The following is a 24,670-nucleotide window of genomic DNA, read 5'->3' as shown; positions in this document are numbered from 1 at the left end:
GGTTTGACTTAACGCGATCAAATTACTAACATCCGCGATCTGCCTAGGGATCAACTTCTCTGATAATACATTGTACTACATTTAAAAAAATCGATCAGCTAACGTCAAAACCAATCAGAACGCCGTTGAATAGGAAAAATTCTGTCAAAAAAACTCAGAAACTGGTCTGTATTAAAAGTTAAATTTAAAAATATATAAACTTGAAAACCCAGCATTGTTTTCGGATTCAACGAGGCTTAGAATTTTTCAATTATACGCAACTTTCATTTTACGCCTTATTACGGTTGGGGTTTGTAATAAAAAAATCGCATTAACATAATAATACGACGTGAGCAGGTTCGTATTAACTAGGCGGCTGAAACCGTGCTGAAAGTTGTATTGTATTGTATGTATACTCGCCGGGAGTCCAGACAGGCGCTAGCGAGCGGCGCGCCTGCACGCGTAACGAACGCCCGATCTGTATCGCGACAGATCGACCGACAAATCCGTGGTTTAGTTTAGTGTATGAACTAGTGACTGTTTAGTGAATGGATGAAAGTAAGTACGTTTCACCTACTCGGTTTGCTTTTGTGAAGATGTAGGTGGATTGGTTTGACACGTTTTCACTTTAAGCAGCTTTTTCGGTTATTCATTTACTGTTATTGTTTGTAGCTAATTAATTATCATTTGATGAGCATGGGATTAGCCTGTTAATACCGTGTTGTTTGTTTATCCCCTTACCTAAATGACTAGGATGATGTTATTAATAATAAACTCCTAGCTAATTAATTTTACCATTAGCTTATTTTTTTAAGTCGATGTGTTTTAATTATTATTTATTTTGCCGTAATAAAATTTTGTATTTATTCTTTAATACAACTTTTTAAATTAAAATAATCTATCTTCTATCTATATATATAAAACTCAAAGGTGACTGACTGATTGACATAGTGATCTATCAACGCACAGCCCAAACCACTGGACGGATCGAGCTGAAATTTGGCATGCAGGTAGATGTTATGACGCAGGCATCCGCTAAGAAAGGATTTTGATCAATTCTACCCCCAAGGGTTTAAAATAGGGCATGCAAGTTAGTATATAATAATACTCCATAACGCGAGCGAAGCCGCGGCCAAAAGCTCGTATACTTATACATATGTAATAAATAATAAAATTAACATTGCTAATGCAAATAACTTCTACAAATAATTTGAAAGAATGTTTTTTTTTTCATAGTCAGTATTTGTAGAACATTCGTAGCGCGGCGTAGCACTTCAGCGGTCATGACTTTATGTCGTGTAGTCAATTCATTTATAGCCTGTTCGCGTAAAGAAAGCAGTGTAGTATAACAAAACGGATTACTTTCATTGGCTAGCGCGAACACAGCTTATAATATTATCCTCTCATTAGTCAATATCATTTTGTACGCATTACGCATTTTTACCGCCAACACAATGTAGTGCCCCTTATAGCTCAGTTGAGTCTGTTGAGGCGGGTTTGAGGCTCCAGAGGAAAGAGTCCGAATTTCATTGTGGTACCGATGCGTTGCTACGAGATAATAAAATCTTACTATACTGTACTCGGCGAAACATGGCGGTAGCGGTCATTGACACTCTGTCAAAAACTTGTCATTTTCTATACAAAGCCGCGATTGACAACATCTGCCACTTCATTGTCAATCGCGGTTTATATAGAAAATGACAAGTTTTTGACAGGGAGTCAATGACCGCTACCGCCATGTTTCGCCGAGTACATAGTCCGTTAAAACGTTACTATGTAACACAATAGCGTACTTGTACGTTACATAGTAGCAGACATAATTGAGGTTCATTTCCTTAATATGCATGTTAAGGAAATGAACCTGGGTTTAGTTAGAAATATCTCCCGATGAAAATCCGCATAGAAATAAGTATTATGTCCTTCATAAGAGTTTCCGTGCCAAGGAAGGCTAAGTGTCATTACGCTTGCTTAACTAATTTAAGTAATAACGGCCGGAGGGTAAATTTACAGGCGGGAATCCGACACGCTGCGCATTTTTTTTAAATAACGATAACACGGTCCCTCATTTACATGATGTTAATATTATAATCTTCGGCTTAGTGTTAATCTGGGCGAGCACAGGCCTCGGAGTGCTCGGTCACAATAACTTAAGATAAGTGCCAAAGCTTTTAACGATGTAAAAAAGTAAACAAGTAACTTCAAGTTATGTTTATTGGAACGAAGTTCCTTATCGCGCGTTCGGCGTAAAGGAGGCTAGACAGAACGATATATTTTGACCTCGACACTTTTTATTAGACTACCTGCATAGTAGGGGCAGACCACATTTTTTTCATTCGTTTGAAGTAAAAGTACCAATAATTGGGTCATAATGTGTAATTATGGTTGCGATGATAATGATCAATCAAATAGTTGTATGGGCTTATGCTTTCACTTGTTTAAACAACGCCGAAATCCCCGAACCTGTATCTATAAGGATTCAAAAGTTCTGTTCAGTACCTTCGGATCCAGGGTATAACCTGGTGCGAAGTCTTACTTTTTGGTAGCATTTACCTCAAATGCTTCAGAAAAAATTGAAATCACTATATGTTTTTATACAAATTTCAAGGAGTCCTCTCGATTCCTCATGGATCCCATCATCAGATCACCACTTTTGTGAATATGGTACCAAATTAGAATTCAAACCTGTACAACGACAAAAGAATCATGAAAATCGGTCAACAAACGGCGAAGTTATAAATAACCTCCTCCTTTTTGGAAGTCGGTTAAAAAGAATGTTTTACGTATGGGCAACTTTACTTTGCCCTATTGAGTCGGGGCTCCCGACCATCAGTATATTTTTTGACGAAAATAACTAAACGTCAATTAATGTTGTTTATAGAGAAGCTCTACAATAATCGCTTTAGTTATCTATCCTAAACCAACGGGTTGTTGCAGTCCGAGACTAGCGTCAGAAGTGAAAACTTATTATTAATTACATTTAAATATTCTCGTCATTAACAACAGTACTTTAACATCCACAGAAAGATAATCTTACAGCCTGCGGATAATAACTGCGTCGTCGATGTTAATGTCGGTGTTTGTGAATTGACCTGGGAATTATTTTGCTGACCGTGTCTTTCCTGGGTAGGCTTTTTGCAAATTGCAGCGGTAACCGACATTCACGCGAGCGGAGCCGCGGGCGATCGCTAGTAATATAATATAATCTCTGTGGAGATAAACTGAAGGTACCGTTCCGATCTTAACCGCGGCTAGCCGCAACCGACAAAAATTCAATAAAAATGCCACTTTATGACATAGACTAACTCTTTGTCATAAAGTAGGATTTTATTCGAATTTTTAGGACTATAGTATATGTCACAAAATGGCATTAAATATTTTAACTAGACGTTCCGCGCGGCTTCGCCCGCGTAAATTAGATATTTCACAGACAAATTAGTCCACAAAAATAGCCTATGATCCTTCACGTGGTCTACTTCTTATCTGTGCCAAATAACTGAAAAATTTCTCCAGCAGTTCGTGAGATAAGCCCTTTCAAATAAATTTCCCCCGTTTTTCCTTATTTTCCTCTATTTCTTCGCTCCTATTAGTCATAGCTTCATAAAATATAGCCCATATCCTTCCTCGATAAATGGGCTATCTAACACTGAAAGAATTTTTTCAAATCAGACCAGCAGTTCTTGAGATTAGCGCGTTCAAATAAGTCCATTCAAATAATTTCCCCCCGTTTTTTCCACATTTTCCTCTATTTCTTCGCTCCTATTAGTCTTGGTATAATAAAATATAGCCTATAGCCTTCCTCGATAAATGGGCTAACTAACACTGAAAGAATTTTTCAAATCGAACTAGTAGTTCCTGTGATTAGCACGTTCAAACAAACAAACAAACTCTTCCGCTTATTAATATTAGTATAGATTTTTTGTCTGTCGCGGTTAGCCGCGGTAAAGATCGGAACGGTACGAGTACCTACAGCTAACTTCAGTTTATCTTCACAGTTTTTCTATACTTTTGCATTTCTGCAGTGGTCATTCTAGGTTCGCTGGAGTAGTTACTCTATTTCATATACCTATTGATCCTATTCTATGTCCCGACAGATTGCAATAGCATCCCGTATTCATCAGTCTAACTGTGAAATTAATTCATAAATGTCTACAGCTCGGACCAGCTGAACTCAATCCGAACACGAATTTAAGTGAACTCAGTATTAGCAATGTGCTGCTTATCAGATTAGAGGAATTGAAATGCTATTCAAAACCAAACTTCCACCGAAGATATGTGAGCTCTCCAAGGAGATTATTGTTTGGGAATCGCTAACAAGAAACTCTACCTATATAATATGTTGTAATAGTAAATAGATTGTTATAGTGTATGAAATAGTTCGTTTATAATTATTATATCTAGAACTTTTGTTGCAGTGATGCGGCCTACCCATACTTAAAACAACAACATTAAGTGTAGACGCACACGAGGCGAAACGCGTCAGCGACAGCTCGACGACTAGACGCGACGACGGCCGTAGCCGACAATTTTCATATATTTTTTTCGAGGCTCCGCACACTTGGCGTCAGAGTCGCCGAGTCGCGACGACAAGCTAGGGGAGCCGCGCGCGCTCGCGTCTAGTCGCTGCGTCTGGAAGCGCTGTGCACGCGCACACATGACGACAGTCGCGCGACAATCTCGCTGTGAGCGCTAGGAAGGTGCACGTCTTTGTTAGTGTAGGCGCACACTAGACGACACGCGTCAGCGACAGCTCGGCGACAAGATGCTAGATGCAAACGATAACGCCGCGTCTGACGCAACGACTAGACGCGACGACAAGTCGCCCTGTTTGCGATGGCTCATACTTTACCAACGTTACCGCCATTCCATTAGTTAGAAGTGTTTCTTGAAATTCAATTATGATGATTTTGGAATTATTCCAATTATGGAAAGAGAGAAACTTTTTAACCATTTTTACATTTGGCTTGTACAAAATTCCTAATTATAACAGTAAAACCGGTATAGCTTGACTTTCTTGAATATATTTGAGTTGGTTAATGCAGGATGACTAATAAAAATTTCATTATAATTTTTGTAATGAAATAAACAGAAAACAATGTCAACTACTTTTCTGCAACAAAATTGGTATTGCAAAATTTTCTCAAAAAAATCAAGTTTTTCTTCCCGACATTTTTTTTATGAAATAAGGGGGCAAACTAGCAAACGGGTCACCTGATGGAAAGCAACTTCCGGCGCCCATGGACACTCGCAGCATCAGAAGAGCTGCAGGTGCGTTGCCGGCCTTTTAAGATTAAATAGGGTAATAGGGGAGGGTAGGGATGGGAAGGGAAGGGAATAGGAGAGGATAGGGAAGGGAAGGGAATAGGAGAGGATAGGGAAGGGAATAGGGTAGGGGATTGCGCCTCCGGTAAACTCACTCACTCAGCGAAACACAGCGCAAGCGCTGTTTCACGCCGGTTTTCTGTGAGAACGTGGTATTCCTCCGGTCGAGCCACCACATTCGTGCCGAAGCATGGCTCTCCCACGTATAGATATCCATTAGATTAGATAGACATTAGATAGATAGATAGACATTAGATTACACATTAGAAACATTCAATTCAATCAATTCATACTTTTTCTATTTTCCATACTTTTACCGCTTTGCAGCTCCGTTTCAGTGTCAGTTTCATGATTTCAGCGGTATGACGGCGCGTCTTCTAAACAACTCTAAAATTGTGCAATGGAATGCCATAAATCTTAGTACTCATAAGTCTTTTAGAAAGTTAGCAACTAATTTGTTACATAAAAAATACTCATATTATGGCCTCAGTTATATAAATATAGACAAAACGATTTTTTTGGACAGTAAAAAAAACTACATACTACATCGTGGGGTAAAAACTTACCCAATAGGTCTGCACAGCTCAAACGGATTACTTTTCCACTACCCACTACACTAGTCCACTACCCCTTCAAAATGTGCGCTTTACTGAGAATACTTAAAAGGAATTAAATGTACCTACTTTCAGTAGAAAAAAAAATAGCAGTTTTTATGCCAGTGGGGTAGAAATTTACCCCACGATGTTACTTAAGGGTTAAATTACCGATGACACAACATGCCGAAATTCCGACGCGTTATATTGTATGCGTTTGACATTGCTGACGAAATCAAGCGGAATTTCCGCCGCGGAACTTCGGCATAGTGTGTTTAGACACTTAAATATACATAAACAAGCAAAAACTAAACGTATGAAATTTTCAATTAAAACTTTTCAGGACCATGATCGATGTTTAAATTTGAGCTTACATTTTAGTTCGCTAGAGTTAGCGACACATTTTGTTGTGTGAAAGCATTTCATCATTAATTTTGTTCCCGTAAAGTTTTCACCAATTTTTCTATTTTTTATTACGAAGACATACCCCAAATACGTGGTCTGATTTAACATGATCGTAACAGTTTTGTAGCGATTTTATTACGCTTTTATTGAGATTCATAAACGACTTCAAAAGTGAATTAATGTTGTAGTTTGCGGTTTATAACTTCATTAGAAAATGTGTATTAATAGCTCCCTTCCAAAACATGTTGTTCTAAAACAGGGGCTCCCAAACTTATTTTGTCTACTGTCCACTTTGAGAACACATTATATTTTAGCGCCCCAATTGTTTTAATTTAGAATGCATCCAGGTGAAATTAATCAACCCCCAAGTCTCTACACAACTCCCCCATGTTTTTTCTGGGTTCCACACCGCCCCCCTTTAGACCTTTAGCGCCCACAAGGGGGCGTTATCTCCCACTTTGAGAAAGGCTGTTCTAAAATGACGGTTTTTATGAATACTAAGCCCGGCCGCACATTGTCCGAAATTTCTGATCAGAAACAGTTGAACGTCCGCGCTGTCTCTTACATTTTGTACTGAGCCGAGTGAGCTCGAACTCGCCGGAAGGATATTTCGGATAGTGTGCGGGGTGGCGGTCCGGCGAAATTAAACTGTTTCTGATCAGAATTCGGACAATGTGCGGCCGGGCTTATAATTAGTAATGACGTTAACCAATAATACATAATGGCCACTACTATTAATACTTCAATCGTGGGAATGGCAGTCATAATAGATAAATGTATTGATTTCCTTATGTTTCTCTCTGTCATAAACAATACTTTGGAATTATTAGATAACATTAATCCGGCCTCAGTGACCTAAAGAGATTAGCAAATTTTAAGCTTGGTTAACTAAAATCGTTGAAGCCGTGCAAGTTCTATACGTAGATTAAGAATTGAGGTTTCTGGCGTATCGATTGTGAGCACAAATAATTAATTATTATATAATAATATCCTACTTCCTACTAGTCCTACTATCCTTCCTACTTCCTACTAATATTATAAAGGCGAAAGTTTGTTTGGATGTATGGATGTATAGATGTATGGATGTATGGATGTGTGGATGTATGGATGTTTGTTACTCTTTCACGCAAAAACTACTGAACGGATTTTAATGAAACATTTCAATAATATAGCATAAACATCAGAATAACCTTTGAAAAATTATGAGCCTTTTCATAGTCCTTTAGATCGAGGCTCGAGTTCGTCAAGCGATAATTTAAAAAAAATCTATACTTAATATTATAAACCTGAAGAGTATGTACAGGTCCGATTTAAAAACTTATTTTAGTGTTAGATATCTCATTTATCGATTAAGGCTATAGGCTATATTATATTATACTATCACGCTAAGACTAATACGACCGAAGAAACTCAGGAAACTGTGGTAAAAACGGGGAAAATATTAGAAAGGGTTTATCTCACGAACTACTGGAGCAATTTTTATAGCAATATTAGGCACTTGTATAGAGTAGACCACGTGAGAGGAGTATTTATAGCTATTTTTATTCGAAAATGTACGGTTTCTGTGAAATTCCTAATTTACGCGGGCAAAGCCGCGCGGGACATCTAGTTTGTCGATACATTTAACTTTTTAGCTCTTAGTTCAACAAATTAAAACTCATCATTTCTCTAAAAATATAATACCCACAATAAGTGCGTGTGACACGGTACACTTTTCGGTATCACCCTGGAATCCGACCAAACCCTTTTTAAATCTTGGTTACGCTTACGACGAGCGTTAATCTCTAAATAATTTCCAAAATTTTATAGTTTTATTTAGCTTAGCAAAGCAAACTTTCTTTTTTAAAAATTGTGTTTTTGGTTAATTTTCAATGTAAGCAATCGGATACGAGTCATTAAATAACAGGAACAAGAAAAAACTCTTGACTGGTTTTATATGGTGAAATATTAATTTTTAATTAAATAACTAAAAAACTAAAAGTACAAAACAAAATTGGTAAACTGAAAGTTTGTAAAAAAAATTGACAACTCAAAAACAAATGATTTTTGTTTTTGACTTGCATGCGCTTGGAATTAAGGCCCGTTCCTAAAGCCCCATGTCCTGTTAAGGACAAAGTTGTGGAATTTTCGAGATACATGAGTTGAAGTCCCATGAACGGAAATTTTGGTAATTAGCCTATCCCTACGAAGTTGTAAAGTGCGTATCCACATCTTGCAACAGACATAAGGAAAGTTTCAATCACTTGTCCCCCGCACCACAGGCACTACGGCTCGTCCCCCATCGAAACGGGAAAACTTTTATGTTATCCTTTAATGTAACACAAATTTTCTTTACAAAATGAGCAAAACCTTTTAGGCTGCATTGTGGAGACGGAAAAATGTTCTAAGCAATTTCAAACTTATTAATGTCAAAACTCATAATTGATATGAACAGACCCAAAATATACATTTCGCCGGAAAAAACACGAAAACCTTTTACGCCGAAATGACAATTTGTGTGTTTAAGAAGTTTCGAGTAAGCAAACTTGAAATATAAAATCCTTGTAAATTACGAAATATTTATTATTAACAAAATTTTTTTTTTATAATTAGACATATTATAATAGAATGGTTTAAAAAACTTATCTACGATCTAGAAATAACGGCATTATTTATGAAGAACTTTATTCTAAAAAATAGTATTTTAAAAAGATACAAGGCGGAAGCAGGAAATAATTGCGTTAACGTCAAGTGTACAAACGTCGAGGTTCCAATCCTCGTGTTAATGGTTTCCGATGCTCTAATAGGCTTTTGTTTGTAATTTCTAAGGTCCCAAAGTACGCATCTGTTACAAATTGTGTCCGATCTCCCCGTTCGGCTGCAAAGTTGATTTTAATTAAAATTGTCGCCCGGCCGACCTTAATTTACGAATAGGGGGTTAGATAATTTTGCAAAGACAAATATTTGTTTCGGTAAATGGCGTTGACTCCTGATCTTTAATCGGAATTTCGTACCGCCGTTCATTATGATTATTAAATTATGTTTGCACGTTCACCCGTTATTTGCGTTGCTTTGACGACTTTTCTAGTCTAATTAGGAGTTAATGTAGTTCAGTCTTTACCAGAAGAAACACCTAGATGATTTACTCTAATATTTTATGAGTATACGAATCGAAATAACAATATTATGTTGGTATGTTCATCCTCTAAGCACGTTGAACTTTTATTGGACCCCAACTTTAAGTAACATCACTACTTCACAGATGCCATGACAGGTTAAGATTATTTAAAATTATCTTGCGGTTTTATTTTCATTTTAAAAATAAATAGTTACAAGAAACCTCCTTTTAAGTGATTTATCTGTACTTCTGATATTCTAAAGAAAAAGAATAAATTGAAATAAATTTTAAATAAAATATATTTTATAAATTAAGAATTCATCAATCAGCAGCCCGATTTACTTTTTAATTTTTATTTCATTAGAGTTACAATTCTGGATTAAAATATCCATAATATTTTAAATAAACAAAAATCTATGAACATTTTCGTATAAAAGATTCCGTTGTATTCGACAAACGCGTGTTCACTCAACCTTAAAATTGAAAGTTGTCGAAACATTGAGATAAACCAATTGTTTTTTAATTGCAGCGAGATTGACGCTTCGATTAACGAATATATTTCATTGGCAGATCAAAAATAGCTTCGGTAAACTTGCGAAATATTGTTCCCGAAAATAGAAGATTTTTAAACGAATTATTTACATTCTAATAGAACCAAAATTATAAAAAAAAGTACCGACGGTCGATTCTGACTGTTTAATATTAACTTACACTACAGAGGTAACACTTTGAACTTCGGTGCAATACTCGTCAAATAATTTGTACTACTCGAAGATATTTTAGATTTCCACTTCTCTTTACCAGGAAAATTCCACAGTTGGTCAGTTTACTTACGAACAACTTCTAAGACAATAAAAGCCAACAGTAAATGCTTTCTAAGTCCAACTTAAATGGAGGGCAATTCCAAATTAGGTGCACTAGCCAAATGCAGCCTTTGAACGCGTTAGAAACAGTGTAAGCACGACCGAGCAATGCTTGCAAGTCGTTGGTTCAACTTAAAATGTACATTAATGGCTACATTTTGTTTTAAACTTCTGTTTTGGTTGCAGCGTTCTAAGTTAATTGCCATACAACTATGTAGGCTGTTTAGGAGCGGTATTCGGGTGCTTTATATTTCCCTTAACATTTTTAGTTGCGATTCTGCATTAGCTTATCTAAATAAAAAATTACAAACTATAAACACATTATCAGACATAACATTATAATAATATTATAAAATAATATTATAATACATGAATATAATGTACGAAAAATTTGTTGTACGGACTTATGTGGATTTTTGAGAACCGTAAAGAGAAAATTTATTTACTTTAGTTTTGAACTTGACATTTTATACTTATCAGTAGGTACCCTAATTCTACTATTTTAGAGCAACATTGTTGCAGCTTTGCTAATGTTGAAACTAAAATCCCCTATTCTATTCAATGCGGTGGTACGACCGATGTTTATTGAACTAGTAAATAAGTGAATTGAAATAGAATTGAGTTGAAGACGCGTCGTCAGGCGCAGGGCGCAATATCCTGACCTCTGACCTCCGTGACAGATCTCCAACTGGACCGTGACGCGACCTCCCTAATTAATGGCTTTTCCTTACGCCTTTGTATTTCACTTTTCATGATACTTTTTGTGTTAACAAACCATCTTTTATATTCTGTTATTGTTTATGTTTGGCCTTTTCTTCTCTTTTTGATATTCGAAATATTTTTGTATAATATATTTTTTGTATAAAATTTATTGACTGTAAATTACATATTTTAGACCAGTACAAATCAATTAAATAAGTACATTGTAATCTACGACTGATTTCAACACAATTAGTAGTCTATACAATAATATATTGTTATTCAATTTTAAACAATACATTTTTTTTATTAGCCATAACTACATTATAACATAATATGAATACAGGAAATAAAAAAGGGTGTAAGTGCCAAAATTTTCGAAACGTATTTTTAGCAGAAATGTATTCTATGTGCCATCGCCAATAACCTAAAATAAGCATTATATGACTAGCGTAGGTTTATGCTTGGTATTTATATCTTTAAAGAAAGGCGGAGGAGCGGGACGCATAGCACATTGTTATATAAAAGGGTTAAAAATATTTTATTGCTTTCATTATTTTTACTTGGTATTTCAATATGTTGACTCAAAAACTTGGTAACTTTGTTGTTTTTGGTTATTTACTTATATAATATCACGTCACTAGTATTTGTGTGTCTAAAACTTTAATTGTCCAAAGTGCCAATTTACCGAAACAAACGAACGAACTCAGATCTTTATTTAAAACATAATGAATGGCACTTAGAGCCTTATTTAAGTTAGTTAAAATTGGACTTAAGGTTTTCTATATATTGTCAATTAAAATGTAATTTTGCTGTAGTAAGTAATTGATAAGTAAAATACTTTGTTTTTTCTACACAAATAGATTTTATTGTAATATAAGTATATCCCTTAAAAAAATTAACAAAATTGATTACGAAGATGAGCTACTATTTTAATCAACAATTCCTCCACATTTTGTTTTATGGCACAAACACCATTTTTTTATTTCCGGTATTCATATTATGTACTTAATAACTAATATCCCAACAGTTAGAATGTTTAAAACATTATTCAGTTATAGTATTTGTGCATTACAAGTTTTCAAGCAAATTTACATACCGTACGTTGCGAAACGTTCATGTACTAACCGCATTTAAAAGTAAAATGCTCAAAACATTTTACAAGAACATTTCACAAGTCAGTACAGATTTCCGTAACACTGTCGATGGAGCGTTGTAATAATGCGTCTTCAAAATGTCCGTTAGCTGGAACTGCATCGCCTCGTGTAAACAATTTCTTATTTTGGATCACTGTTGTTTGTACACGCTTGTTCTCTAAGCTTTGAACTTTGTCAACAAATGTTCGTTTACTATACTACGAGCTGTACTAGTAACTCGTGCAACGTTTTCAAAGAATACGAATTCGGAGGTATACGACTTCAGTACGAAGTCAAACCTCGTTTTAAAGTTTTGAAAGGGACAGCACATACAAGTTTGACATCAAATAAGCTGTCTACTCGAATTTTCAAGTTTTGTTTCGCTCAGTAAACAAAGTGGGTTTTTGTTTTCCGTAAAACTATATTTTTTACTTAAGTTTTAATTTGATGGTTCACATTATTTTAGCTTCATAAGCATTTCAACGTTAATACATTTTAATAAACATTAAATAAAAATTCAAATGTATATTTACTTCAGCACCAAAATTTTCGTAGGTTTTTAACAGTAGATTAAATATCGCTTAGCCCTTATTCTCTGAAGAGTTCGGAAACATTTCTTTTTCTTACCGATCTGCGTGGAGTTTTATTTGACGTCAACTGTATTTTATCTTCGACGTTTCTCCTATTTCTTATGGCATGATATCAATTTTTCCTAACTCCCACTATAAAATATCATATAATATTATCTATTACTAAGGAACATTTATAGAAATTTATAAGTTCAGTTGGATGCTACAAACTTTGTACTACCTTTTCTCTTTTCAACTTCCGTGCAGGAAGTTGTTGGGCACGTTTTTAATCATTTTCGTTTACAGTTAATTGAACCTTGATTCATCATTGAATAAGAGATCTGAGTCAAAGACTATTTGTATTTAAGCCGGCATTAGCTCAATAGGAAGGCAGACTGCAAGCTGTAAGACGAGCCGTGTATCTTAAGCCGAATTTATCGCAGGAGCCATTGAGTGGAACATAATTGTACACCCGAGAGTTGTCCCTTATCGAGCGTGACCCAGAACTTACACCCGGGTTGGGTCTACCGTCCACCGATGTAGATTACCCCGAGGTAAAATGTTTTTCATTTTCTGTACCTGTTTCTGATAAACAAAGATGGTGGTATACAATAATAAAGAATTTTACATCGATGAATATTTAAAATATTTCAGAAATTAAATCGCAATTCTTCTTGAGTAACTGCAGAGACTGTTGATAATAATAGTTATTTCTCAAATTATGCGTAACCTGAAATAATAAAAAAGATTTTACAAAAAGTTTTAGTGAAATCAAAAATAGAATCGATCGATAACAAAGTTTGTAGTCTAAGGTATTTCCATAAAAGAAAATATTTTAAAATGAATCGAGAACCAGAGACCATAATTACTTTACCTCAATTTTCGCTCCCATTTCTCTCTTCATTTTATTACTTTATAGATGTAGTCTTTAACAAAATCATATTCCTTTTACCGGCTTATTCCTTCTAAATCCTGATATAATTTAACTTTAAAATAATTAATCCATCGATCATCATCGATGGAATTTAAAAGTAAGAACCTGTGCACGTAGCTAATATCTCTCAATCTCATACGAAAACGTGAAAACAATCTTCTCAAAATTGGAATATGGAATCCGTGCCCCAATTGTGAAAAGATCACAAAGAACAGATACCTCTCAGAGAAATATAGTAGCAGTGACATTATCTGGAAGCTTTATGCATCCATGAAGTAGAGTGTCAAAGATTTCAGACTTAGATAATGATAACGGATATCCAAAACTGGTGTCTTTAAAGCTCTATTTATTGCGCTACCTCGTTGTATACAAAATCGGTTTTGGACGTCGAAATTTAATTTACGCTTTGCTGTTGCTCTCATAAACTTGGCTCCATTACTAACTTAATATTTTGTTTAAATTATTAAATATTTTAGATCTTAGAACTATGGGAAATAACGTACCTAAAATATAATATAATATTATTGAGAAGGCTAATTATATATAATCTTGAAATTGCCTTTCGATGTCGTAAAATTCAAAGATCGATTGACTTTTAGCCCCTGCGGTACCTACTCTGACTCCTAGAATAATAAAAGTAATGGCTTCTATAACCATTATTGTTGGGCTCCGGTAAAGTGGCCAACAAACCCATCATTTATTTAGGTTAAGCACCCACTTTTATAGAGCCTTAGAATTGGGGCAAACCGGAGCCATAGCGGAGGTCTACAGTTTTTACTAAAAACACTCGCTCCCTTTGTAAATATTCACGATCAAATTAAAACCAATCGAGGCGAGCTTTAAAAATCTCCGTGAGCCCACTTTTTTAAGAATGCCTCTATGCTGTGCGAAGTTCGAGCATATCCATTGAAAATCTTTTCAAGCCCGAAAAAACATGAAACATGCTATTACTGTATTCAACCCAAAAATGCCATCATTTTACCGGAGCTTCCGATCGATAGTGACAGAACTCACTCAGGATTATGGAGCAAATTAATCTCGGTCCACGTAATCAGAAGCCAAAGTCCGATGGGCAGAAGGACTGAAACAATATTAATGTAGAACCACGGATCACGCTTGGCGCCTGGCCAGCCGCACTGCTGTATCACTTGATTTAATTTAACTACGAAACCACGGAGCTCGGGAGTGCCTCAATTAAATGACCAGGACGCTGAGGAATCTTAGATTGGCCACAAGTAACGTCTGCCCAGGAACAAACCTGAAGTTACTTATTTAGTTTGACTAATTTACGTGAAACTACGTATGTACCACGTATATTTCATTCTGTTTATTTAGGTATAAGAAAAAATATTTCGAATTACGAAGGTAAAATTTTATATTCTTGCCCTAAAATAAATAGAAATCAAACAAGCAAGCGTGTCACGAGAATCGTGAAAGAATGACATAACCGTCGCCAAAAAATTCCCGCAATATGGGAGATAGACCCGAGTTTCATCATGTAAAAAAAATATTCCAACATAATAATTTTGGGCTAATTTCTTATAAGTTGTAATTAATAACATCAACACGTGAGTTAGCGCTAAAACCATGAAGTTTGCCCACGAAACTAGAGAGTAATGGAACAAGAGAAGGTAGCGCTAAGTTTGTACTTTGTACATATTAAGTAATAACTTTTCATATTGCTGGTTTCGCTCAACCGAGAGCTTGTTATTCAAATTATAGCAATTTTAATAAATATCTAGAGTATACTGTCCAAAAGTTTAGAATAGAATTATAAGGGGGCTATAAGCTATCATACGTAGCTAATACGGTTCGGGAACTAACCCGCGAGAAAAACCGGCGTAAGAAATTCGCACGAGGCCTCTTTTTAGCGAAAGTATGGAAAATCAGTAAGAAAGTATGGAAAAAATAAGGAAAGCCTTAAAAACTAAAATTCCTTTCCTACTGATTTTCTTTATAAACAAAAATAACAATTTAAGGAAGATTTTGACAGATGTCCCTTAAGCTATGTCCACACTATGCAATTTCATCTTAAATTTTCGTCATAATTTTTTATTCAACTTTCGTTTGGTATATTCAATAACTATTGAATGCGTCAAAATCCACCCGCGTTGGAAAGAAAAGTGTCGTAGCATCGCGGGCATGCCTCACGTGCGATGTTGACTGCGCTATAACGCATGTCCCTGATGAACAAAAAAGGCACAGTGTTGACAAAGCTTTTCGCTTATGTAGTTTAATGAAAGTTAAGTTATAAATACTTGTCTCTGAGAGCGGCAGTTAGTTTAACTTGTGTTATGGCTAGAGATGCGCACTTAAATGAATATTATGAAAAAATAATTAAAGCTTATTTTATAATTGATTAATAAAATAATAATTCGTGGAAATCTAAATTGAGGTTCAAGCGGCAAATTGGAAAATCTATTGGCGTATTACAGGAAAATAATCTTTTGGGAATACTATGATAGTGCTGTTGATCTAATAACTGAATCGCAGTCAATATAATTACGTGTGGAAAGCTTAACAGTACTTAAACGCAATCGCAATTAGTAGAACCACAATTTTGTAAATGAGTTACTCCACATCCCCACGCATACCCAACAAGGTAAACAGAACTGACATTTGATTAGCATTCTACCAATTGTCAATTATAGCAATATTTTGTTTTCAAATACGTTGTCTGTCATAAATAACACACTCGACGGTACTTATTATGTATTTTATGTAAATGTACCAGTGCTATTTGCGAAAATTTAAACTTTCTTGTATCAATCAATTGGCTGCAGTTTGCTGAAATCATTTTCTTTTAGCTTTTATATAATTTATTGATTACACGTTAATTAATAGCATGTTACACGATTATTGCATACATATTCACTTTTTCACACAGAGTTTTTTAACTTCAGAATTATTTCGTGAAAGTAATGTATTGGGTTTGGTTTTCAATGTTCGGTCAGTAAGGAATATCCGCTGCTACGCTGGTCTCACAGGTGCTAAATAACTCCGTCGTGATTTATATTTTCTTCCTGATAGAACAGATAAACGTCAATACTTATTTACTAAAGATAAATGACTACATACGAGTACACACCTCATACATATTGTATAAAATTCAGCATCCCAACTGGGCCGGGCTATCAGAATTATTTATGTCGCGTTTTCACCTGTGAGACGGAAGCTTTGCAGTTACTTTAGCAGAGATTTGAGGAAAATATAAAAATTGGGTATGTTTATCAATTTACGCAAAACGCCGGCTCCCTAAGTAAGGTTTATCCCAGTGTAAGTGTTTAGGGACAAAGTAAAAAGGGCTGTATCATATTTTGTAAGATTATAGCACTTGTGTTTATTTTTAGAGAGCAATTAACTACGCTTTAATATTATATTATTCAGATATTGTATTTTAATTTGTATTCGACTTCAAGTACGTGATAGACCACGCGTTTTGAGTATTTTCGTGAAGAAATAACATGAACTAAACTCTTGACCGTCTTTAAGTAAGAGCCTCTTCAGTGATTTAGCCATATTATAATTATTAACAAGTGGTTGCACAGATATTCCCGTTATTATAATAATTGTAAGTGAAATTATGTAGAGATGGCGGACCGCGGTACCCACAATTAGCGCCACATTCCTGCGTCGCGCTATCGAAGTTTTCTAAGTGCGTCGGTATAATATTATATAGTACGACAGCTGAAATTATTCACGTCGGCTTCGGCCTGACCGAGCATACCACCTCGCTCAGTCGGAAAATCTTTCATTGCGGCCACCACGCACATATCCCGTCATATACTTTAGGTGTGTATTAATTGAATAGAAAAGACAATTTCTGAACTTTTTTTTACTTACGTAACATATTATGTAAGTACATTTTACACACCATCTGTTTCATGTTGCTACGTGGCTACTAAAGTTGTTCTTACATACTGTTAAAATTGTTCTTACATGCTGTATCTGTAGTATAATATTCTGAAATGTAAGCATTTATGTGCAACCTTTTCGTGTGCAGCGTCGAGCACAATATCTCACGTGGATCCTGTGTCCTGACGTCCGCAGGCCGCACATTTGTTCCGCGCTCCGCAGCGCCGCGCCGCGTACACGACCGTGTCAGGAAATCAACGCCTGCTATTACAGCACTGGTATTCGTCAGCACATGTGTTGTACAAACATTTTATTCTGCTCTGTTTTGATTTTTGTGTTACCGCATACGGAATGCGGGCAAACATTCGAATCTACGGCGGGGCTAAAATGGTCGCTTTGGAGAATCATATTACGAATTATTTTTAGGGTTCTATAGTCAAAGGGTAAAAACGGGACCCTATTACTGAGACTTCGATATATTCTGTCCGTCTGTGACTCTGTCTGTCCGTCTGTCTGTGTGTCTCCAGGCTGTATCTCAAGAACCGCTATAGCTAGACTTTTGAAATTTTCAGAGATTATGTATTTCTGGTGTCGCTAATCGTAAAATGGTCACTCTGCTTGCAATTTATGTCTCTTAATTCGTACTAATTTGACATTCGTGAGTTCGACAGTTTAGACAATTCGTTTGCTGAATTGATTGAGAAGAATTGCTAAATGTGACCATTTTAGCCCCGCTGTTCTTATTTTTTTCATGAAATTATCTTGAATTGCGATGTTGACATGTATGTCATGTCGCCACCCCCGTTTCCGTATAAAAGACCGTTTAACCCGATTAAATGATAATTGTATTAAATCTTTAAAGTAGGTACAGACGGCGGGAGTAGGGCATATCGGGCGATATCGTGTTTCATGAAGGTGCCATGGCTAATTGGATAGAATGAGCCATCAATTCGAGCAGAAACATCATTGTGGCCGCCCGCCACGTCATAAACTCCCCCGTTTATGACTCTTTATGGTCCTAGATACGCAGCTCTCATCAAATATTGCTGTCTCTTATTTTCGATGACAACATACTTTGTTTTGAATGGGACGAAAAGATTAGACATAATATTTTGCTTTAGAGTTTCTTTTATTTGTAGAATACAACGTACGACTTTTGAAATATAAAAGGTATATTCCGTCAAACTACTAGAGACAAAATGCTTAAAAATTTTTAAACATGTTACACAAGTAGTTTGTATAACTTCTAGAGTAGCCTACAACCTACTACCTACAGCCTACACGCCGCATATAGCCTGTACAAAATATAATATTGTCCGGAAGGCACGTTCCATATTACATGATTTAGAGGCGAGCCTGAAAGTGCGAAAAATATTTGCACGGACTGTTCTATAAATTATAGACTATACGCACATCAATTTTTAGAATTATTGTCAATCGTATAAATTATTGACATTGGCATGAAATATTCTCGTAATTTTTAGGGTTCCGTACCCAAAGGGTAACAACGGGACCCTATTACTGAGACTTCGATGTCTTTGGATTTTATGAATATTTCAAGGTAGGCATTTGAAATATTCATAAAATCCTTAATTATATTCGTACTTTAATATTTAATAATAAAATAATTAAGGGGGGCTCCCATACAAAAAATCAATATTTATTTGCTCTACAGGGGTACGGAACCCTTCGTGCGCGAGTCCGACTTGCACTTGGCCGATTTTTTACATAATATTATGGCCTGTGGTCATCTATATTCTATAGAACCAGTTGTAAAATAAAATAAAATAAAAATGAAATATATTTTTATTCAAAATGGGTATCATGATACACTTTAAAAGTCGTAGAAAGAACTAAGAAACTACGTTGCCTACCACCGGTTCGGAAACTACCCTGCCCGCGCCCAGAGCTTTTACAAAAAAAGATGGAAAATTACAATTTTAAAATAATAATATACATAACAATGTTATGGCTTACAGCTATGTAACAGAAATAAAAGTAAGGTAACCTGCATGGAGCCACCCTATTCCCAAGGTGTGATGTCCTCGGCGAAATCATTGACTTTATAATATGCTTTAGCACACAAACGTCCTTTAACTGCTTTTTTAAATTTGTTTAAATGTAGATTTTGAGCATTTTCTGGGATTTTATTGTATAGGCGTATACATTAAAGGATTTGCCTTTAAAGGATTTGCTTACTTTGGCTAGTCTGAACCATAAAGTTAATATACAGGCTATTAACTATATGGTCTGAACATTGGTACTGCTAAATTGTTTTTATTTTTGGTATTTACATTATGATTATCGCTTTTCTTTTTGAAAATATTTATGTTTTTTCTATCATAAGAGATTTCGATATACGATCGAAATAGGGTCAGAATTCTTATTTCCTTACATTTTTCTCTTAGAGATTCAAAAGACGACATCTTATATACGTGGGAGAGCCATGCTTTACGTGGGAGAGCCATGCTTCGGGACGAATGGGCCGGCTCGACCGGAGAAATACCACGTTCTCACAGAAAACCGGCGTGAAACAGCGCTTGCGCTGTGTTTCGCCGAGCGAGTGAGTTTACCGGAGGCCCAATCCCCTACCCTATTCCCTTTCCTACCCTCCCCTATTCCCTTCCCTTCCCATCCCTACCCTCCCCTATTACCCTATTCCCTCTTCAAAGGCCGGCAACGCACCTGCAGCTCTTCTGATGCTGCGAGTGTCCATGGGCGACGGAAGTTGCTTTCCATCAGGTGACCCGTTTGCTCGTTTGCCCCCTTATTATATAAAAAATAAAAAAAATAAAACTCTTATAAATAGAACGAATAGCTCGCCTGTGCAGCACAAATATTGTATTAATGTCGGCCGCGTTTCCCCACAAGAGGATGCCGTAAGACAATGAAAGTAGCTAAAGTAAACCAATCGCGCGGTCTCTACATCAGTGATTTCACGAATTTTTTTAACGGCATATGTTGCAGAACTGAGATTATCTGACAGTTTTACAATATTGTAGCTTATAATCCAGTGTTATGCCAATTAAATTCATAGGTGAATCAACTCTCCGCCAACTTTTCAAAATACCAAATTAAATAGAAGGACCTATTCCAAATACATTTTTTGTTTATGTTTGTAATGTACATAATATTTTATTTTTTTTGCGGCCCCTGCTATGGGAACTTTTTATAAATACAACTCACTCCACTTTATTTCAGTAATGTATTTGCATTGCAATGTTGAATTACATTGCACTCGCGAAAAAGTTAACAATAGCCAAATCATTGTTTGAAATAGAGCTGAAATTATTGTTTGTTTAAACTTAAAAATTATTTAGTATAGGAAATGTTGTATACGCCAGGGAAATTCAAAGTTCGTTAGGTTTTGCGGCGGGAGTGCCTTGTATGTGAAAAGTTTAGTTTTCTGGGCCATTTGAGAGTCAACATCGTGTATATTATTAACCCATACGAGGAGATGAAATTTCGAGAACATAGGTATTTTAAGCGCACTTAATTAGCCAATAATAATCTTATATGGGACAAGTTACATCCTTTTATTGTTTAGTTTAACCTGATCGGAGTTACTGTAAAGTACAACAACATAATTAATAGCCAAACAGTCTAATTACATGATTCAATCGAGCTTAATTATAATACGTTTGTTCAAGAGATATCACTCATACTGTCACTCATATAATAATATTATTATAATGCCTAAATATAACGCAGAGCATACAGTTTTACTAAACTATCAATTATAAGTATATTTTTCTAGTCCGTGATAATAACGTAATTTTCTCACAGTTTTTATTCACAAGAAAAATTAGGTAACGTCAGACGTAAATTTAAGAACCTTTCTCTCTCTTACGAGGATAAAAGTAGGTTAATTTGGTAAGATTCGCATAAACCCCCTAAAATCCTCATGTAATTTATCGACGCCCTTACTATTAGTTATAACACCGCTGCAACGCTCAATCAAGGTTAAAAAGGAACAAAGGAACATAATATAATTAGTCGGCTCATTTACGAATTGTGTTCTCTAGTTTCTTAAGAGCTTTAGCTTCATGAATATATTCCCTCAGTGCGCCACTAATAGTTCCTTAGCAACACGTCTCACGCGCGATACAAGATGGTTAATTGCCGGGGTACATTATTAACGAAATGGCGATGTCCTTAAACATCTTGGCTAAGCTGTCATTCATTATTGATGTAGCCATATTACAGAGTCTTGTTACCGTGACAATAGGTAAGATAATATAACAACAAATATATAAATCCATACTATATATTTGTGTGTCTATCTGCCTGTTACCTCTTCACACCCAAACCACTGAACCGATTTTATTGTTTGGTATAAAGATACTTTGAGTCTCGGGAAAAAACATAGGACATAGCCCGGCCAAATGACGCAGGTCCGTCATCTGCCTATGAATCAATTACTTCGACGGTATAATTATATATTTTTAACCCCCGACAAAAAAGAGGGGTGTTATAAGTTTGACGTGTCTGTCTGTCTGTCTGTCTGTCTGTCTGTCTGTTTGTCTGTGTGTGTATCTGTCCGTGGCATCGTATCATGCAAACGGATGGACCGATTTTGATCTAGTTTTTTTTGTTTGAAAACTGACAAGATCGAGAGTGTTCTTAGCTATAATTCATCATCATCAGCCTGCTCAGTGCTGGACAATCAGGGTTTTTTTTTTATGAAATAAGGGGGCATACGAGCATACGGGTCACCTGATGGAAAGCAACTTCCGTCGCCCATGGACACTCGCAGCATCAGAAGAGCTGCATGTGCGTTGCCGGCCTTTTAAGAGGGAATAGGGTAATAGGGGAGGGTAGGGAAGGGAAGGGAATAGGTTTATCTAGTTCATGAAAGGCCGTTAGCAACTTGTATTCGTTTGATGGGTTTTATATTTCATTCTATTTAAAATGTATGTTTATTGTTACAGGTAATATTGCCGGAAGCTGATATGAGATGGGCATTCGGGCATGCTGCGCACTACTACTCCTTGTACTAGTCCACCGCTCGGGGAGCGACTGGTTGAGCTGCGGTCACATCGCCGAATGCCACTGCAAATGGTCGTCCGGAAAGAAAACAGCGTCATGCATCACAGCAGGTCTGACGCAGATACCGTACTTGGCCTCGGACATACAAGTACTGGATTTAAACGGAAATCCTTTGAAAGAGTTGCACCAGGACGCCTTCGCCAAAATAGAATTATTGAACTTGCAACGCTTAAATCTCAGCTCGACCAATTTGCGCTTCCTACATCAAGATGCATTCAGAGAGCTCCGAATTTTAATAGAACTAGATATTTCAAGAAACGAGCTCACGGAACTTTCTCCTGACACGTTTAATGGTAACGACCGACTCCGACTTTTGATCATTAATGACAACCCTTTAAGCAACTTAGTTTCGGAGCAATTTCCGAGTCTGCAACATTTGAAGAAATTAGAGCTTTCGAGGTGCCATCTGAGGAACGTCCATCCGTACGCCTTTGTCAACCTACGAGCACTAGAAACGGTGTATCTGCATCAAAATATGTTATCGTTCTTACATTCGAACACATTTAACTTGCCGGTGCTGAAAACTCTCACTCTATCGGACAATCCGTGGTACTGCGATTGTAGATTGAAAGAATTTCACGAGTGGTTTTTGCATAGCAACCTAGGGAGTGAGGAAGTTTTTTGTTCCGGACCAGAGAACAAGCGCCACCTCTCGTGGCGAGATATGAAATCAAACAGTATGGTCTGCCCGCCGACCGCACTGACGAGCCCCTCCGTTATAAGGTCCGAGGTGGGTGCGGATTTGCAATTCGGATGTTTCGTGCAGGGCGACCCGAAACCACAAGTATCGTGGCTGTTTCGTCACTTAGAAATATTAAACAACACGAGCTTCGATAGCGACATTTCGATTCATAGGTACTCCTTGAGTTACTTTAACGAGAACGAGGATGATTATATTAATAAGAGCTCACAATGGGTAAACATTACTATCAAAAATGTCACCAACGAACTTTCAGGGCAATGGACGTGCACGGCGAGGAGCATAGCCGGCGAGGCCAAGGCATATTCCACCATATTCTTACCGAAAGCGAGGGCGGCTACCGCTCGCAGGGCGCCCGAGTACTCGACATTTTTTATCGCACTCGGCTCTGTATTCGTCATGGCGGCTACGGGCTTCATAGCCGCATGCGTATGCTGGAAAATACGGCGCCGAAGAGTCCCGCCCAGCAGAAGTTTCACCGACCAAGAAAAAAAACTTTTAGATACTTCTTTAGCGGTAAGTTGCGATAGAACTAGCGTCGATTTAGGATCGTCCTATGGATTTGAAATGTTCGACAGATCTATGTCTACAGATAGTCAAGACACGCAGCGCTGCTTAGACCCGGTTCAAATCACTATAGAGGGACCTTCAGGGCCATTCCCGCCGCCACCCGCGGAGTTCGCGCTCCCCGGGCCCTATGGAAACATTTTCATATCGGTGCAAGTGACGGGCCATAGCAAAGAATATCCGGATTTATTAAACGGCGGAGGAACGCTACCGAGGCGGAGCCGAACGTGCTTTATTAAGTCAGATTACGATAATATGGGCCCCAGAGTTACGGCGACCGGGAGCTCTACTTGGTCTCTACCTGGTTCTAAATTGGGCGATAAAACAAACAAAGAAATCCCAGCGACGCCTTTATCAACATTTTCCACAGAATTTACTGCTTTATAAAATTAATATTGTTCCCATACTTTATACGCTACGTTTTTACATTGTATGAAAGCAACTGCCTAATGAAGCTTTGAAATTGTACTCTTGTCAAGAATTTTATTTCATTATTTTATGAGCATTTTTTTCTTTTATGTGTATATTCTGACGTAGCTTTTGATCAGCCTTTATTTTTTGAAATGCTTTGTAATACCTAATCGTGATACAGATGAAATTATAAGGCCTACTACTTATTAATTTATGTTTATTTAAACTAAGTTGCTATTATACCTAAGTGTTGTAAAATATTTCAATAACTTCCAACTAATGCTTAAAATAACAATGATTTAGAAAACAGGTTTGAACTAATCTGAAATTATTTTTAATTTTCATTTAAAATGTTTTGAAATTTATTTTGCGATTATTACAATAATATAAAGTCTGCGCTAAAGGACCATGCGGGATTTTGTATGGACCCTGTCCCCACCCTTCAACAGTGATGGGAAGCGTCTCGATTTGTTCACTGGGACCCAGAAAAGTCT

At 36.6% G+C, this 24,670-nt stretch overlaps 1 protein-coding gene across 1 annotated transcript; it reads left to right on the top strand.

The window, feature by feature from the left end:
• The first annotated feature begins 455 nt into the window (after positions 1–455).
• On the top strand, positions 456–24,220 carry LOC121726365 (leucine-rich repeat-containing protein 24-like). The gene is made up of 2 exons (XM_042113702.1): positions 456–537; positions 22,381–24,220. Exon 2 carries the CDS (start codon positions 22,407–22,409, stop codon positions 24,150–24,152), a length of 1,746 nt encoding a protein of 581 aa, XP_041969636.1. The 5' UTR covers positions 456–537; positions 22,381–22,406; the 3' UTR covers positions 24,153–24,220.
• The last annotated feature ends 450 nt before the right edge of the window (positions 24,221–24,670 follow it).

This window comes from Aricia agestis, chromosome 4 (genome assembly GCF_905147365.1).
Source record: "Aricia agestis chromosome 4, ilAriAges1.1, whole genome shotgun sequence".
In the NCBI taxonomy this organism is placed as follows: domain Eukaryota; kingdom Metazoa; phylum Arthropoda; class Insecta; order Lepidoptera; family Lycaenidae; genus Aricia; species Aricia agestis.
Note: the sequence above shows the minus strand (reverse complement) of the source record. Positions and strands in the feature narration are given on the sequence as shown.

Bases quoted from the DNA above. Each gene is read 5' to 3' on its own strand.
- LOC121726365 (XM_042113702.1), top strand. From the start codon at position 22,407: ATGGGCATTCGGGCATGCTGCGCACTACTACTCCTTGTACTAGTCCAC.